A 17,589-nucleotide genomic window follows, 5' to 3' on the forward strand; every position below is an offset into this window, starting at 1 on the left:
GCTGCCTGCGATTGGTCGCTGCCTACCGACCTGGGCTGCGATTGGCCAGACCGGCCCGCTCCGGCGGCGCTGCCCCACGTGTCCCGCGGCGGGCGCCCCCGTCCCCCCCCGGCGGCCATGATGGCGCCTCGTCATGGCGGGGGGAAGGAGGCGGAAAATGCCCCCGGTGCCGCCTCAGGGCGCTGTGCCCGCGTACCCCGCCGGCCCAGGGGCGTCCCCGCCGGCGGGAGCGGGGCCCCGCGGAGCCGCGGCGGTGTTTACCTCAGCATGCCGGCCAGCCCGCGCCCGCTGCGTCCGTCCGCCGGCGCCCTGCGCGGCGCTGCGCGGAGCTGGCGTCACCCCGCGGGCCGCGCGTGAGGCGGTACCGGGTGACACCGGGTGGCACCGGGCCCGCCGCGCCACCGCCGGGCCCCGGGAGCGGGCCGTGCTCGGGAGCACCGAGCCCGGCGCTGCGGCGCCCCCGGCTGTGCCCTCCCAGGGGTGTTTTTATTCTGGATCAGTGTTAAAACCCGCGTGGGTGGTGCTGGAACAGGCTGTTTAAATTCTGAGGTTTTTTTTTTTTTTACATTTATAATCGGGGTTTTGTACTCAATTTTATACCCAGTTATATATAATTTATACACTTACATAATTAAGGTACTTATATAAAACTTATATACATACATATATAGGTGTATATATATATATATTAGCTAGGTGTATATATATATATATTAGCTATAAATCTATCTTGTATGTCTAATTATATATATATAATACATACCAAACTACAGACTAATACCCATTTAGTCTTCTGTGAATGATCAGCCTGTACGTGGTTACATTATGCAGATTAGTTTATCTTTGGCAAAAAATAAACGTGCTAAGGGCTTTTAACCTTTAAACCCGGATTTTTAACCTTTAAACCTGGACATCATAGAAGGTTCTGAGTTGGGAGGGAATCACAAGGAACGTGAAGTACAACTCACAGGAGACCCCCCCCGCAAGAATCCCACCAGTGTGATTTTTATTGTGGTTTATTCTTGTTCTACATTTCTGATCCAGTCTCCAGTCATTGTTAATAGGCCAATATAGTCCTGCATGTTTTTTTAAGACTTAATCGTCTCAACTTACCCTTCACTGTTTTTAAGGAAATAAAGTAATTTTAACTTGTATGTGTTATTATAAACCCCTGCAAAATAAAAGACCCCTGTGGTTCATCACAGGAAATGCAGGAATTGATAATTGCACACATTTCCAGTGTAATGATGACATTAAATGAGTGATTATTTGCTCCCTGTCTGTCCTTGTTTGTTTCCCCACACAATGAAAGAGGAAGATTGACACATATATATAAATATACAAAAAAAAATAAATATACAAGATAAGCCACAAACAGCTTCTTTAGAATTTTCATGCAGTTGGGTAATTCCTACTCGTGTCACCTGACTGTCTCAGAGATAATAAACCCCTGCAGTGAATTTAGCAGGGATAAGTTATTACTTGGAGTCCTTGAGAATTCAACCAGAAGAAATAGTCCAGAATTCTCAAAGCTGGTCATGTTTTCATTATTTCATCTTGCAACTATCCTGGCCCCAAATTCTTCTGCCACTATCCCCAGAAACCTGTAAATTAATAACTACAAAAACATACTTTGGGGAGGTTTTCTGTAACACTTTGTAGAGCATCATTAAACTTGGAATTTGTCTGGACTAAAATGGATTTTAATTCCCAGGTTTGGCATTAATGCAGTTGGAAATCAATATATGGTAATTTCGATGTTTTTGGTGTAACTGTCAGCAGTTGTGAAATGCTGTGGCAGGCAACAAGTCCAAGGAACGGGGAAGGAAGAATGCAGCCCTTTGCTTCTAATTTGTTGGTAAACATTGGTCATATTAACAAGCAAAAATCATCTTAACAAACAAAAATCATCCTGACAGTGAAGAAAAGTTCACTGTTGGGTGGCGACCTGGTGTTTTGGAAGGAGTGATGGAATTCGCGGATACCTCCCAAATTTCTAGCACCACATTCTTGCCCAAAATCCACATCACTGTAGCCATGACTCCCAGACTTTGGTCTGGAGGGCACCTTGATTTTGAAATATTTGCTTCACTCTTGGTTTAAATTCCATTTCCCCCCCTCTGCTCTTAAATACAGGATGTCTCCCGTGCCCTGACATCCCAGTCCCCTCCCAGTTCAGTTGTGAACCAGGCACTGGGAACCCGAGCCTGAAGGCAGCAGAGGGTATATTAAAGCATGCAAACAATGCCTCTCCTTGATGAGCTCTGCCTGATTTTCCCTGCACAGGACTTTAGAAGCAGCATGTCTGTCAGGTTCCTCCTGGCACCACAGAGATGGGATTTGCAGGAGTGAAAAATCTGACCAAAAAAAAAAAAAAAAGAAATTAGATCCTTAATCCTTGAAACCAGAAACTGGCAACCTGTTACCTGAAAAATCAAAGATTAATTGGGGTTTTTTGCCTGTTCTGAGCTGGAGGCCAGGTGTGTTTTCACACACACCTGCTCCCCTCAGTGTTTCAGCCTCCACGATGCCTTTGTAGGTCAGACAGCACTTTGTCCATGAGGACAAAAGTCCACCTCCCCTAACAATTCATCACTATTGCTCACAAAGCTCTTGGAACAGGATAACTTCAGGGATTTGATTAAGGAGAAGCTCTTAAGGCATCAAAGTCTTAGTTAAACAAAGCCAAAAAAACTTGTCAAGGAGGTTCCTCAGCCACAGCTTGTCTTTGAGCAGTTTGCTTTGACATTAAATGAAGGACGGACAAGGAGAAACAGCTTTGAAGAGTGAGATGTTTATCTGGTTCTTGGCCTTAATGGGATTAAAGTAGAGACTGTGTGGTTGAATCCATTGAAAACCAAACTCAGTCTGGCTTGTGAGTCAGGTTTTCTGCCAAAGGATGCTCAGGAAAATGATCACAGTCTAAAGTCTGGATGTGAAAGTGCATTGAAATGCCTCAGCTCTTGTTGTGGATACTCTTATTCAGAATTAAAGCATCTCATTCCAGTGGGCTTGCTTCATTCTGAAAGCAAAATATAATGAATCGAATTATTTACTTCCAATCTAAGCGATTTTATTTAATTTTCCTGTGGTTTACAGTACAGGCAAGCAGAGTTGGTTTTGGTAGCAGAAAGGACAAGCTCATAGCCTGAGGTGCTGTGTTCCCTCCAGTTTTGTAAATAGTGAATTAAATTACCATCCAACTAAGGAGAACCTGAAAAGCACAAAAATGGGGGGGGGAAAAATCACTTTTATTTACCTGATTCTGTGGAGATGCTCTTCATCAGAAACACCTCTGCGTGTCACCACCTGAGAATGTATTTTCCAGGAAGTTTTAGGCAGCACACTAACGGCATCAAATTTCAGGGTGATGTCAATCAAGACAAGTAGCCCTTGTCCCTCTCTTGGCACTTTCCTACATACAATTGCCACTCAGTTACCACCAGCCACTAATCAAGGACACATTTTCATGCAAAAAAAGCCTGTGGGTGAGGGTTTTTATTTCTCTCCGTTGCCTTGTGACTCCCCTGCCTCACAGCCGATTCCGTTAATGAATGGCACTTGAGGGCAATAACACGACGCTCTGCTCTTTGCCTCCAGCAGAAGCTGGAAAAAAGTGAAGGTCAAAAAGTGAGGGAAGGTGGAAAGAAAAGTAGAGGCAGAGAAAGGGTGGGAGGATGAATAGGAAAGGAGAGGCTGAGAAAAAGTTAAGGCCAAAAAGGGTGGAAGGGGTGGAAACATAGAGGCTCAGCACACCATTTGTCAGGAAAAGGTGAAAACTCTGGTAAATAAATGGTGTTTTCAAGTGTCCACTAGAAACAACACAGACTTAGGGATGAAAGGCTTTTTAAAGGATCCTGACTGGTCCCTGGTCCTAATCCTGGTTCCTGATCTTTCTACTCAGCACTTTTACTGCACCTTTCTGAGGAGCCCAGGTAAAACTGAGGATGGAGCTGTGTTGCTCTAGGAAGAGGTGAATATTCATTAGATTCAGGAGTATTTCCAAGGTGCCTTTCAAAAGTGGGATTTTTTTAGTAGAGAGTTATAAAATGTCCCAGACAGTGTGTGTAGACCTGGTGCATGTCCCCAGCCCTTTCATCTGTTTCCCCAGCCCTTGGCATGGGCAACAAACCTCAGAGAGGCAAAACTGGAATTACTGCCACAAAAACACAGCTTTTAAATAACTTTGTCTAGCTGCAGAACCTCCCTCCCCTCCCTGTTCACTCTGTATGTGGGGGGCAAGGGACAGCAAGGGGCACCATCTCAGCTGGGCTGGGAGGTTGTGCAGCAGCTGCAGTGGGACGAGGCATCTGCTCATGCCCTGCCTGACAAAAAAACCTTCAGAAAAGTTTCATAACAAGTGTATGGACTGTCTTCATGTATACCAGATATGGCTGGGTGATGTAAACAGGCTGAGATACTTGTCCTCCCTGGCAGACTTCTCCCATGTCCAATTAAAGCCATGGGTGTCCTGGCCAGCTCCACTGTGACTGCCTGTGTGAGGAATTTGTTAGGATATTTTACACAGAAATCCAGACACTGTGCTTTAAATGAGGATAAAATTTAGACATTACTCACTTCTATTTGACTGTCGGTTCCCTTGGTCATGATGAAAGCAGCAGTGGGTCCCAGCTATTCAGCTTGCTCTGCTGTTGTATCTGGGGCTCCTGCAAGTCCTGTGTAGTGTTGCCAAGACCTTGGAGAGGATGGAAATCCTGACAGGAGAATGTGTCTGCTATGCCATAGGGATTAGAGTTCAAAGTGCTTTAAACCATGGTGCCCTGTTGTTGTCTCCAGCTGACAATGACCAGCAAAGTCCACTGAGACACAAAACCTATCTTGGGACTCCTGCTTGAGGTCTGCTGATTTTCCAGCTTCTGCTTTTGACTCTTTAACCCCTGACAGCCAGGTGTTGTGGTTTAACCTCAGCTGGCAAATAAGTCATCATTACATATGGTGGAGCCTTGGGAAGACAAAATGCCATCACTCCAAACATCCCCCTCTTCCTCCTTCTCCCCCAGCTATGTATGCTGAACATGACACTGTATGTTCTTGGATCAGCTGGGATCAGCTGTCCTGGTTGTGTCTCCCTGAACTCCTTGTGCCCCCCAACCTCCTCGCTGGTGGAGTGGGGTGGGGTGAGGAGCAGAGAAGGCTCTGGCTCTGTATAAGCCCTGCTCAGTGATAACTAAAACATCCCTGTGTTATCAACACAAATCCAAACACAGACCCACACCAGCTACTGTGAAAAAAATTAACTCTACTCCAGCCAAAACTAGCACACCAGAAGGTTTTCTGCTTTTCTCCTGAGTTTTAGGGGGACCTGCAGTGGCCCAGTTTTTGTTCCTTTTCTGTTCATTGTCACTGGTAGAGCCTTGGTGAGGACTCCTTGAGATCAGACATAATTTAGAGGAGGTTAGGGGAGGGAGCAGGCTATGGGGGTGCAGTGACATCAGATGGCCAGGAATACATCCTGTGGCTGAGTGGTGCTCCTGGGAGCTGTGAAGGTTCTGAAGGAAATCTGCATCAGCTGTAAGGCTACAGCAGGAAACTCAGGGCCAAGGCAGTATGAGAAGGGCAGGCTCTGAGAAGGTGCTAAAGGGCAGCAAACACAACCTGCCATGCTCAGGAAGATTGTTCTGGTGGGAGGGGATGCAGAAAAATTCATTCATCTTTCTGCACACACCCCTGCAAACAACACTGTTGTTTTCCTTGCTTTGACTTCCTGGGCCACAGTGGCTTCCAAGTGAAGAGCTGGATGAGAACTGGCCAGTCTGCAGGTAGATAAACTAGATGGGAGGTAGATCTGGGAAAAAAAATTACTTTTAATTCTCTGTGTTTTACCTGAACCATTTCCTTTAAGAGTACTTACGAATGCTGAGGCTGCAGGGACTACACCTAAAAAACGAGTACAGCAACATCATCCTTCCTGGGTATGTACCAGTCCAGCTCCTCCATTCACAAAGGGACGTTTGGCTGATCCTGGAGCACCTACTGCCACAAACAATATCTCGGTACAAACAACAAGAGGGTGCTGTGAAGAAGCCATTCCTTTCTGACAGGGTGCTTATTGCCCACTAGATGGTACTAAGCACCGACTCTGAGATCGCTGATTAAACTGCCTGCTGTCAGTAATATTTTCAGGCTCCGGGGGGTTGTTAGAACACCTCTTGGTTTCGATCCATATCCAGCTTTATAAATAGGTGGGTTCTGTCCCTTTCAGTGTCATCGTCAGTTCAGCATGGGAAATGGTGTGATGCAGATTAAAATAACAGGCCTGGAGGCACCGAGAGCGTGTGTGAGTCTCAAGTGCTGCCGCCTTTGCTTTAGACAACACATTCAACCCCCGTACAGAGAATGACCCAGTTCCTCGAAGGGTTTTTTTTTGTGTTGGATCCTTATTGCACTTGAATTTTATACTTCCTGGGGGCTTTGGGGCGCATAGAGCGCACACATCAGTGCTTTCCTCCCTGATAAATAGAGCGGGGTTCATTGTGCCAGGTGAAATGTGTACGCTGGAAATCATCTGTGGCTGGGAAATTGTTTGCCCGGCTCAGATTTCTCCCCAGCTCTGCTTTTGCTGGGCAAACACACCTGCAGACACACCTGAGCAGTCCCACGGGGCAGTAGAGCCACGAGGCCACTGACAGTCACACACTGTCACCTCTTCCCAGGCAGAAGAGCCAGGGAAAGGCTGGAACTTGGCTGAAAACATGGGTTGGAGCTGGTCAGTGGGTGCTCAGCTTGGCTCACCTGGAAGGGATCAGGAGTTCATTAAAGCATCCTTTTCTCCCCTACTTAGGGGGCAGGAGGGTGTCCCACACTTTCCCCAGCAAAGCCACAGTGCCCAGTGCCAGCGCTGAAGGGGTGATTGCTGCTGCCTTCCTCTTCTGGAGGGAAATTAAACTAAAATTAACGACACAAAAGTGACCTTGGCAAGTCAAACAGTTAGTTTCAACCTGCATCCTTGATGGCATGGTAACTTAACTGCTGTGGAGCCCAGAGATGTTGGAATCTTTAAGCTGTGCCCTTCCAGTATGGAGATACGTGCATTTCTATAGCAACAAAAACGGGTGGATTTGCTTACAAACAGTGTTTTGTACAGCTGAGAACAGCCACATTTCCACAGAAGTTCTTAAAAAAAGACACAAATGCTAGTTTGGATATTAAGATTAATATATTTAATCTTTCTTGTTTGTAAAACAAGACATAAATTTTGTGTATAGATATAATTTATATATTTTTTTTAATTTATATATAATATATACAGACGATAAAAAAATTTTCCTCTGTATTAGACTGAGAGATTTATGGAGGAATGATATAGGCATAACGGGGAGCTTGAAGAAACTCAGAGTTTCATGATAGGTTATTCCCAGGGAAAAGGAAAACACGTCTCCCTGTCAGCCTTCAGCACTGTAACAGGCCTGGCACACCACGGGCTGACGTCCCAGTTGGCTCTTCCACTGGATATTTGCTACATGGTTCTTGAAATCAGGAGGCTGTCCCACAGCAGGATCCTCTCTGCCTTGCTGACAGCCCAAGGCCAGGACAGCCACGGGCCAGGGGAGGTTATTGCACTGGGCCGAGGACGCGCGTGTTAAAAGCACATTGTGCATTCCCACAGCTCCTGCGGAAGAACGAGACGTTCCGAATGTGCATATTTGTAAAAAACGACAGAGGTGGGAAGCGACTGATCCTACGGGGATCCCTGATCGTTCCCCAAGCACTGGGGCAAGCGGGCTGGGTTTGATCAATGCCGTGACCTCCCTTTCCAGCCGGAGGGGGTGGGATGGGGAGACGCGGGACCCGCGCTCCCCGTGCAGGCGGGAAGTGCAGTGGGTGGCAGGGTAAGGGCAATGCAATGTGTAACCTTGCATTTTTCTCCTTGCTCTGTTTTGGAGGTGACTGCAGCGGAACACCAATTAAGGCTGTCTGATTGATTATATCTAGTAGCTAGACTGGGAGGAGGAGGAGGAGGGGAACCTTGGGGTGGGAAGGAATGCAATTAGGAATCATTTTACCATTCACCTGCAAGTGGAAAAAAAAACCCCAAAACCAAACCCAATCGAAAAACCCCAATTTCAAACAAATAACCATCACACAGTACTAAATAATGCTTCTTATGGCAGTCAGCCTGGTGAAGACAGGAAAAGAACCCCAACACCCTGGCAAGGAGGACAGCCCCTGTCTGGCTCCCAGACAAAGCTGATCTAGGGTTCCTCTCTAATGGTCACGGTGAAAGGAAATAGGAGAGGGTTCGGGCAGAGCCTTGGAGGCAAGAACCTGACCTCTAGGGAATGGTGTGAAAGAGGTTTCCTCTCAGCTGCTAGCCCAGCTTCTGGCTTGCAATGGTCAAAGATCAGTCTGGATTCCTTGCAGGGTCTCTAGCATGGATACAGCCATCCAGAAGAGGAAAGGGAACATAGAATTGTTTAGGTTGGAAAAGATCTCTAAGATCATTGAGTCCAACTGTTCCCCCAGCACTGCCAAGCCCACCACTAAACCATGTACCCAAGGGCCACAACTACACATCTTTTAAATACCTCCACAGATGGTGATTCCACTACTTCCCTGGGCAGCCTGTCCCAAACCCTGACCACCCTTTCAGTGAAGAAATTTTTCCTAGTATCCAATCTAAACCTCCCCTGGCACAACTTGAGGTCGTTTCCTCTTGTCCTGTCACTTGCTGCTGGGAGCAGAGCCCGACCCCCACCTGACTACAACCATGGAGTTGTAGAGTGTGAGAAGGTCCCCCTTGAGCCTCCTTTTCTCCAGGCTAAGGACTCCCAACTCTCTCAGCTGCTCCTCATCACACTTGTGCTCCAGTCCCTTCCCCAGCTCTGTTTCCTTCTCTGGACACACTCCAGCCCCTCAATGTCCTTCTTGCTGTGAGGGGCCCAAAACTGACCCCAGGATTCGAGGGGCCTCCCCAGTGCCCAGCACAGGGGACAGTCACTGCCCTGGTCCTGCTGCCACACTGTTGCTGGCACAGGCCAGGTGTCCTTGGCCTCCTTGCCCCCCTGGGCACACCCTGGCTCATGTTCAGGTGCTGTGGACCAGCACCCCCAGCTCCTTTCCCCAGGGCACTTTCCAGCCACTCTGCCCCAGCCTGGAGCTGCAGGGGGTTGTTGTGACCCAAGGGCAGGACCTGACTCTTGGTCTGGTTGAACCTCATCCAGCTGGCCTCAGCCCATGGATCCAGCCTGTCCAGACCCCTCTGCAGAACCTTCCTGCCCTCCAGCAGATCGACAGTCCTGCCCAACCTGGTGTCATCTGCAAACTGACTGAGGGTGCCCTCAATCCCCTCGTCCAGATCATTGATAAAGGTGTTAAACAGGACTGGCCCCAGCACTGAACCCTGGGACAGCACCAATGACTGGTCCCAGCTGGATTTAACTCCATTCCCCACCACCCCCTGGGCCCGGCCATCCAGCCAGTTTCTCCAGGAGAATCCTGTGGGACACAGTGTCAAAGGCTTTACTAAAGTCTAGGTACACAACACCCACAGCCTCTCCTTCACCCACTGACTGAGCTTCCCTGTCATAAAAGGAGACCAGGCTGGTCAAGCAGCACTTGCCTTTCACAAACCCACGCTGGCTGGGCCTGATCCCCATGTTGTCCTGTACATGCCATGTGATGGCACTCAGGACTATCTGCTGCATGACCTTCTCAGCACCGAGGTCAGACTGACAGGCCTGTAGTTCCCTGGATCCTCCCTACTTGCAGGCATTAAGCCCATGCCTTTTGCACAGGCAGTACCTGTGCTCAGGACTAGAGCACTGGTGCCTAAGCTGTGACAGTAGAGCCTAGTAGGGTGACCTAGCTCTGTCCCAGGATCATGGCATCCTGCCCGTGCTGGGACTACTTCCCAAGCCCTAGCATAGCAGCAGGGACTTTCACCCCTGCTGTATCCCTGTAGATCCCTTCTGCTGCTAATGACGTCGTATTTGTGGGTCAGGAAGATCCTGGAGGCAGAAGAGCTGTTTACGTGGCAAGACACTGGTTTGGCTCCACACTACCCAAGTGAAGCCAGGAGATTTCAGCTCAGCTCCTGGGAACTCACTGGCCCACCACAAACTGTGACAAAGGTCCTTGCACCAGTGAGGCCCAGAACCCCACGGAACCAAATTAGTGTGGAGATGGGGCAGCTGTGCCTCCCAGGTACCATCACTGACAACGCCGGCACGGGAGAACAAGCAAAGAAGCTGCTTGAGCCCCCAGTGAGCTGGTTTGCACAGCTTGTGACAGGGCACGAATTCACCCTTCAAAACCACCACCAACACCACCATCCATCCTGCAGAGATCAAAGAGTGTCTTGGCTACTGCGAACTCCGGTGGATGTGGGGCTGCAAACACGCATCCTCACCAGACCCGTGAGACTGGAGAACTGTCAGCACATGGCCTGGCACACACTGGCTTGTTGGTCTTCACAGCTGGCTTACTTATTGATCAGCGTCTTTAGGGAGCGTGTCAGCGTGCTCATGACAGTGGCAACCGTGGCTGACTGGCGGGCGAGCTGCTCCACGGCCTGCTGGTGGCTCAGCATCCTGGCCGTGGACTCCTCCGCAGCCTTCAGGAGGAAGGTGTAGTTTCTCACCACTTCCTCCACCTTCGTCAGCAGCTCTTGGCGCTGGGACTCCGAGCGCACGACGTACACCAGCCTCACAAAGGTCTCGATGAGGCTGCTTAGCACCTGGAAGCTGCTCGTGATGGCAGAGAGCATGTGAGAAGGGCTCTTGTCCACGGCTGCGACGCGGCGGCAGGACGCCCGAAACTCCTTGAACTTGAGGGCGAGCTCCTGCTTGTACTCAGCCAGCTGGGAGATGTAGGGTTTGCAGTCCCGGACATCAGGGCTCAGCACACACTGCCTCAGGATAGTCAGGAGCTCATTGGTGTCCAGCTGCACTTGCAGAAACCCGTTGGGAAAGCTGTAGGCGTGGCCTCGAAGGGTGTTGATCTTTGCCAAGCTCCCCTCGAAACTGGAGGTCCTTAAATCTATTTCCTGGGTCTGACTGTCATTGGGATTGCTGCAGGCTGTTGCATCTAGGACTTGGAGAGTCCTGCTCATGACTGGGACCATCTGATTGTCCAGCTTCATTCCCGGGAGTATCTGCATGGGGATGGAATAGGACAGCTCATCCTTTTCACTCCCATCATCTGCAACATCACATTTCCTGTAGTAGAAGCAGTACCGGATGGAGCAGCACTTCTCATCCTCCGTGTCTTCATCCCGCAGCTCAGCAGGACTTGGGTACATCTCCTCCTGGACAGAGAACACTCCTGAAGCCTTCTGGTTCTTTTTATCCTGTGCTATCTGCACATAGGAGGGGTCGGCCACTCCAGAGGCTTCCAGGATTTTGCTCTTCAGAACAGGACAGATGATGCTGGGCTCAGGCTCTTTCTGGGGGCCTTTCTGCTTGGTCGTATAGATGTTCTGGTAGATGTCAGAGGACAAGGACGTCCTATCAGTCTTATCTATTTCACTGACACTGTAGCGACGCAAGAGCTTTCTGTAGTGCGGTGCTCCCATGCACTCCCCTGGGGAAGTGCACGTTGCCAGACAGGACACGCCGTTCTCTGGATCTGACCGGTAGTCTCTGGACTCTAAACTTGTGGATCGTATCCGTTTGCCTTTGGAAGGGCTGCTCATGCTTGTCAGCCTAATGGCTTCTACTTGCTTCTGGTCATCTGCAACTTTATCCCTCCCTCTCCTCTCCAGTTCTGGTATCACCAACTGATTCGGGGGTGGCCTCATTCCCCTGCAAATCCTCTTGCAGTCACAGCTGCGCCTCTGCTCCCTGGACATCCCCGGGACTTTTTGCACAGGACTGCTCCTTAGCTGGCAGCTGCAGCGCCCAGGGGCAGGTGGGTGCAGATACTCCTGTGGTGGGAGGTCACCTTTGCTCTTTGGCTTGAGCAGCTCTTCAAGGAATTCCAGCTCGTACTGCTTCACCTTCTGCAGCTGGGCCTGCCGCTCGTCCGTCTCCTTCTTCAGCCGGGTCGGAAACGTTGCAGAGAACAGCTTCCTGAACCTGAAGGGAGCTTTTGGGGCTTTGGGTTTAGCTGGGACGTCAGCATCTTGTTGGGTCACTTTTTCTACTTTTTTAGAAGGCACAGTGCTAATCTGCAGGCTCTCAGATCTGGGCATCAGCTGGATTGGCCCTTTGGCTTCCTCACTGGTGCTCCTGAAAATGCCACCAGGTGATGGAGAGTGCACTTTGCTGCTCTCAGCTTTTAAGATTTTGGCTGAACTTTCCTGTTGCACTTTCTGTCCTGGGTTTGAAGGAGCTGTGTGTTTCTGCAAGACGAGGCTCGTGGCTTCCCCACCTGCCTTCTGCCCTGTCTCTCCGCTTGCAGCTTTTCCTGGAACATCTTTACTCACTTTTTGCTGGTAGCTTTTAGAGGCAAAAGTCTTACTGGACGTCATTTCCTCACCTGCTGAGGCAAGGTGGAAAGCTTCAGCCTGACTGCCATGAGCTTCTTTAGGACTTGGAGAGACTTCACAGTGCTGCTGCTGAGAGAGTTGCTGCTGCTGCTGCTGCTGACAGTTGCATAATGTCTCTGCAGTTTGTGGACCTCCTTTAAGTGTCAAAGGCTTGCTGCTGGCTAATGCACAGCTGCTGGTACCATTCACATTCTGGTCCTCTTTTAAGGCTGACACCACTTGGGGAGCTGAGGCTTTTGCATTTGCCACTTGCTGCAGAGCAGCTGAAATGATGGCTGGAGTTACACAGCTTTTTTGATCCAGGAGGAGCTTGGAGCTTGGCTGCACCTCTTTGGGCACCTTCTCTTGTAGATCCTGTGACTGCTCCCTGCTCAGGGCTGCTGTGGGATGCAGAGATACCTCAAAGGCAGCTTTTGTGTGGCCTGCACCTTTGCTTTCAGCGCTTGGCACTGGAGCGCCCTTGTTCTGCTCATTGAGCTGGGGGGTCAGACCTGGCTGGAGAGCTGAGGTGTAGCTCTGCTCAGCATGTTGCTGCTCCTGTTTGCTGTTGCAGCTGGTAAGGCCAGGACTTTGGGGAGAGGAAGCTGGCTTCACTGAAGGGTTTGGCTCCTGGCGGCTCAGGGGGTAGGGTGAGGTGAGAACAGCCTGGGCAGCACAGCTCTGGATTCGGAAAGGCAAATCCTTCCTGGCCAGGAGGTTTTCTTTGTTGATGTGTTGTGTGAGGAAGTAGGCTGCGTTCTGATGCTGCTTCATAGCAGAGACCATCTCCGAGACATCGGTGAGCTCTGAGGAGTTCGTCTCATGGCCAGAGTCCAAGGAGGACTCGGGAGTGATGGCAGCCAGGACAATGAGACCTGAGGAGGGACACAAAGAAAACCCCACAACAAACCTCACACCACCCCTGTGTGGAGGAGAGGGGAACTCCAGGCAGCAGGAGGGTCCCAGGAATGCAGGACACATCATCCCATCAGAAAAACTTTCGTGACTTTTCACTAGTAAGAGTTAATGCATTTAAGTGAGGTCGCTTTTCAGCACTGAGCTGTCTTGCTAGATAAATTCAGCAAGAGCTCCTGGCCCAGGAAAAGGTCCTGGGAAGTTTTCCACTGTTAGTGGAAATGCTAGACCACCCTACAGGGGCTTGTCTGGTACCAGAAGGAAAATCGGGCAACAGCTACTCTGCCACAGAGAGTAGGGCAATCAGGGCAGGGAGAGGGACAAAGGACTGTGATGCCAGCAGGCTGGTCCCAGAGTCACCCATCTGACAGCAGGTTTGCCCTGTGAAGGGCTCACACCCTGCAAAACCCGTGGGAACCTGCAAAGACTGATGGCCAAAGGTACCAGCTGAGTGGGGTCACAGTGGGGAGGAACTCATGCTCACAGTACTGGCTTGTTAGTGACTCACCCCAGCATCGTGGCATGTGGACCACGGCAGATATGGGATAACCAAGAGACTCCTTCAGCCACTGCCAGGGAGAGGAGTCCCACCTCAGCTTCTTAGAAATCTTCTGAGCAGCAGCTTGGCTGCTCCTGCTAGAGCCTGTTGCCACAACTTAGTTTTTACTAGAAGCTGCTCCACAGTCACTTATAGGATGGGAGAAGAAGACTAAAGGGAAGGACGTACAATAGGAAAGAAAGGCTATAGGGAAAAAAGGGAGTCACAGCCACTGAAATACCTGCTGTCTGCTGTGGTGGGGGATGCGGGCAATCCTCTGAAGCAGCCAGGGCTTCCAGTGCCTGCAGGGTGGACACCAGGGCATCATCCAGCTCTTGGGCGTGGTCCCGGACCGTCCGTGGTTGCACGCTGTCTATCAGCGTGACAGGGATCTCGTCGTAGAGGATGCCACAGAGGTGCCGGCCCTGCTCCTGGCTCTGGGCAGCTGCCGCCCGGCGCTTGGGGTCATCCTCGTCGGAGCTGTTGTCTCGGAAGCCAGGAGGAGGGGCGGCGATGGCGGGGAGCAGGGACGTTGTCTCGTCTTCTTCCTCATCGTTCCCGGGAGGGGGAAGCGACATCAAGTCCACCATGTTGTCCCGGGTGGTGCCAGGCTTGCCCCCCATGCATGAGGCCAGCCGGCTCTTGATTTTGGCTTGGCAGGACTCGCAGTAGAAGTGCGAGGCGTCGCTCCGCAGGTGGGTGTCTATGGTGTGTGCCCTGGCCCTGCTCGCGTGCCTGTCTTGGTCAAGGCCATCCGGGTCGTACTCGTTGGCCGCCCCGTTGTAGCCTTGGCCAGAGCTTTTGGAAGTGGGGTCAGATTTGGTCCTGGGACGAGTTTCCTCAAAAAAAATCAGGTTTTCATTGATATCCGTGCCGCTCTCTCTTTCCTTCCTCTGCTCTCGCATGTGCAGGTAGCAAAAGCGGATGAGCTCCGAGTCAGAAGCCCTGGTGGCGGAAGCCCCGGCTGCTCCGGTGACAGTGGCAGAGCCACCCACCAGCCCGTTCTCTTTCTTTCCCACGTGCCCTGCCCCGGCAGGCCGGTGGAAGTTGTGTGCGTTGATGTAATCTAAACCAAAAGCACAACAGGAATGTTAGCAGCAGCACCCGGGAGAAGGAAAAACAGCATGGGGAAGCTCCTGCTCACCCTGGAGAAGCACCCATGTACTCTCTGCCCTCCATTCCTCAGCAGGCTGGGCTGCAGTGGGACACGTGTGTACCCTGCAGCACAGCCAGGCCACCTTCCAAAAACCTGCTGGGCCTGTCTGCCCAGGGAGAAGAAATGTCCTGCACGTACAGACCGTAGAATTATCAAATGATTTGGGTTGGAAGGGACATTTCAAGGCCATCTAGCCCAATCTCCCTGCAATGGGCAGGGACATCTTCAACTAGATCAGGTTGTTCAGAGCCCTGTCCAACCTGATCTTGAATGTTTCCAGTGTGTGGGTCTCTCAAGAGGAAAGGGATAAGCCTGACAGGTACCATGTGTGGCCACCAAGAACAGGAGGGAACTGCTGACACTGAAGACAAGGGACCTTATGGCTCTGAGATATCAACCCCTTGCTACAATAAGAAGAAAAGAGAAGACACAGAAAAGGCAGAAGGGAGAGGAACATACAGAAATTTACAGGGTGCATGTGGAAGGTGGCCAGCTCAAAAAAAGCCCATGTGGTATTGAAGGAGCTGACTTGCCTTTCTTTCCCTAAATGAATAAATCTGGATTCCCATTAAAGAATCCCATGAAAAGAGTTGTTAAAGTATATTAGTGAAGCCCTTAGGTGTGGCTGAGCTGCAGTGATGGTGGAGGCCGGAAGAGCCTAGAGGGTGGCTGGACAGGATTTAGATGCCAGCAAAAGCCCTGTGACACTAAGGTAGCATGCCACCTGCTCGTGGGGTTTGCTCCATTATCTCCAAAATTATCACAAGCTATAGAGTTTAATGATATAAATTTTATAAAGCAAAATATTATGACATCTATGATAAAAGAATATTGACTTTAAAGCTTTTTCTTTTTGATGAGGAATTAGATCAATGCCACCATGGACCACCAGCACAACTGATCAGTGCCCTTTCACAGACAGCTTTGAGGCATCAGAAATACTGTTCTGTTCCTTCCTCTCCATCTCCCCACCCATCTCTTTGCCAGACTAACCACAGCAAATTCCTTTAACCTTTCCCAACAGGTCTGTTTCCTAAATGTCTCAAGCTTTCTTACTGCTCCAGGCAGGATTCTCTCCCTGTTAGCTACCTGGGAAAATGCCTTGTATCTGTGCTGCGTGACAGCAGCAAGGACAAGAAGCAAGATGCCAGTAGGTTGCTGGGGGCAGAGCTGGGCAGAGCCAGAGGAGGGCTGGCCAGCACATCCAACACTGACACAGGGACACAGGTGCCACATCACTGATCCACCAGCCACATCCAGAGGGCAGCAGGAGCAGCCTGGCTGCATCCACCAACAAGGACCTTCAGCCTCAGTCTGCCAGCTCACTGGCAAGAAGAAATTGTCACAATTTTTGCCTAACATTGGTCAGACCAAGCAATGCTCCTCAGGAGACTGCTAAATGTGGTGCAATATTGCCTTTTGGGGAGGCATCCAATGTAGTTTGGCTGTGTTTAAGTGACAGACACACCCCCAGCCCCCTGTCCCTTGCTGCCCACGATCCATGTGTTATTTCTGTCTGGCTGATGGCTATTGGATCAGGCTGGCTCTGAAAGAGCCTGCTGCTCTTGCTGTGAAGCATCTACCTGTGACAGCCTGCCCTTGCTCCCTTGGGCAAGGCAAGTGGCTGAAATACTGCTTGGCCAGTAGTCCAGCCCTCAGGAGAGGCATCTGTCTGCATTGCAGGTTGAACTGTGCAGCTGTGCTGAGAACGGCTGCCAGGGGATGCAGGTTCTGTCTTACCAAGGATAAATTAAATCAAACAAATCCTAATTAAATTCATTAGCTCAACAAATTGGACAATTTGTCTCCCCAAACACACGTTTGTATTATACTGTTCATCACCTGCAGTGCTAAATCCCCACTCAACCCAAAGTCTCTTCCATTTGTGGCCATGCCAGTGCTCAGAAATGCTGTGTAGGGGAACATATGAGGGGACATGTGGGACGTGGCACAGGCTGAGGCAGAGGCTTTCCCAAACCCAGACACTTCCAGTGGATCATGTCCATGCCTCACTGGCTGCTCATGATAAGCCAGGGCCTGCTGCTGAATGGGGCAAAACCCCTCAAATCCATAATCCAGCTGCTGGATGCTCGGGGGTAAAAGTTCCTGAGAAAGAGCTGAGAGAGCAATTAAGGGCTTGGCTGACAATGGCTCCTGGTGGGAGTGGGGGAAAGAAGGGGCAGGGACAACAGAGGGCAAGGCTCTGGCATATGGCTCCGCAGGGAAATGCAGAGAGATGGATCTAACTGACAACATTGGGACAGCCTGTGCATTTCTAAAAATGTCTGCAGTTCAGCAGGAGGTTTTAATGGGCCTCAGGGAAGATGGATGCGCTCCTCTTCTAGGTAAAAGCATGGACCAAGGCTTGATTTTACATTTAAGATGCTGGCACAGCCTGCCTGCAGCCTGGGAAGTCAACCGTCTGGGCTAACTTAGTTCATCCCAGTGGGGCTTTCTTATCACTCCTGCAAGGATGTGCTAATGATCAGCAGTCCCTGCTCCCTGTGATCCACCCAGCTCCTGACAGCTCAGCCTGCAGCCCTTTGAGACCAG

At 50.5% G+C, this 17,589-nt stretch overlaps 1 protein-coding gene across 3 annotated transcripts in view; it reads right to left on the reverse strand.

Moving 5' to 3' along the window:
- Window positions 1–7,158: 7,158 nt before the first annotated feature.
- The window catches only part of FRMPD3 (FERM and PDZ domain containing 3), a 59,525-nt gene continuing 49,094 nt past the window's right edge, over window positions 7,159–17,589 (reverse strand). For all 3 annotated transcript variants that reach the window (XM_032702143.1, XM_032702144.1, XM_032702145.1), the window contains 2 exons: window positions 14,122–14,946; window positions 7,159–13,302 (listed from right to left, as the gene is read on the reverse strand). In XM_032702143.1, the coding sequence (XP_032558034.1) occupies window positions 10,442–13,302; window positions 14,122–14,946 (3,686 nt within the window). In that variant the 3' untranslated portion in view covers window positions 7,159–10,441. The remainder of the gene's footprint in view (window positions 13,303–14,121; window positions 14,947–17,589) is intronic.

The sequence above is a fragment of the Chiroxiphia lanceolata genome, chromosome 14 (genome assembly GCF_009829145.1).
Source record: "Chiroxiphia lanceolata isolate bChiLan1 chromosome 14, bChiLan1.pri, whole genome shotgun sequence".
Classification (NCBI taxonomy): domain Eukaryota; kingdom Metazoa; phylum Chordata; class Aves; order Passeriformes; family Pipridae; genus Chiroxiphia; species Chiroxiphia lanceolata.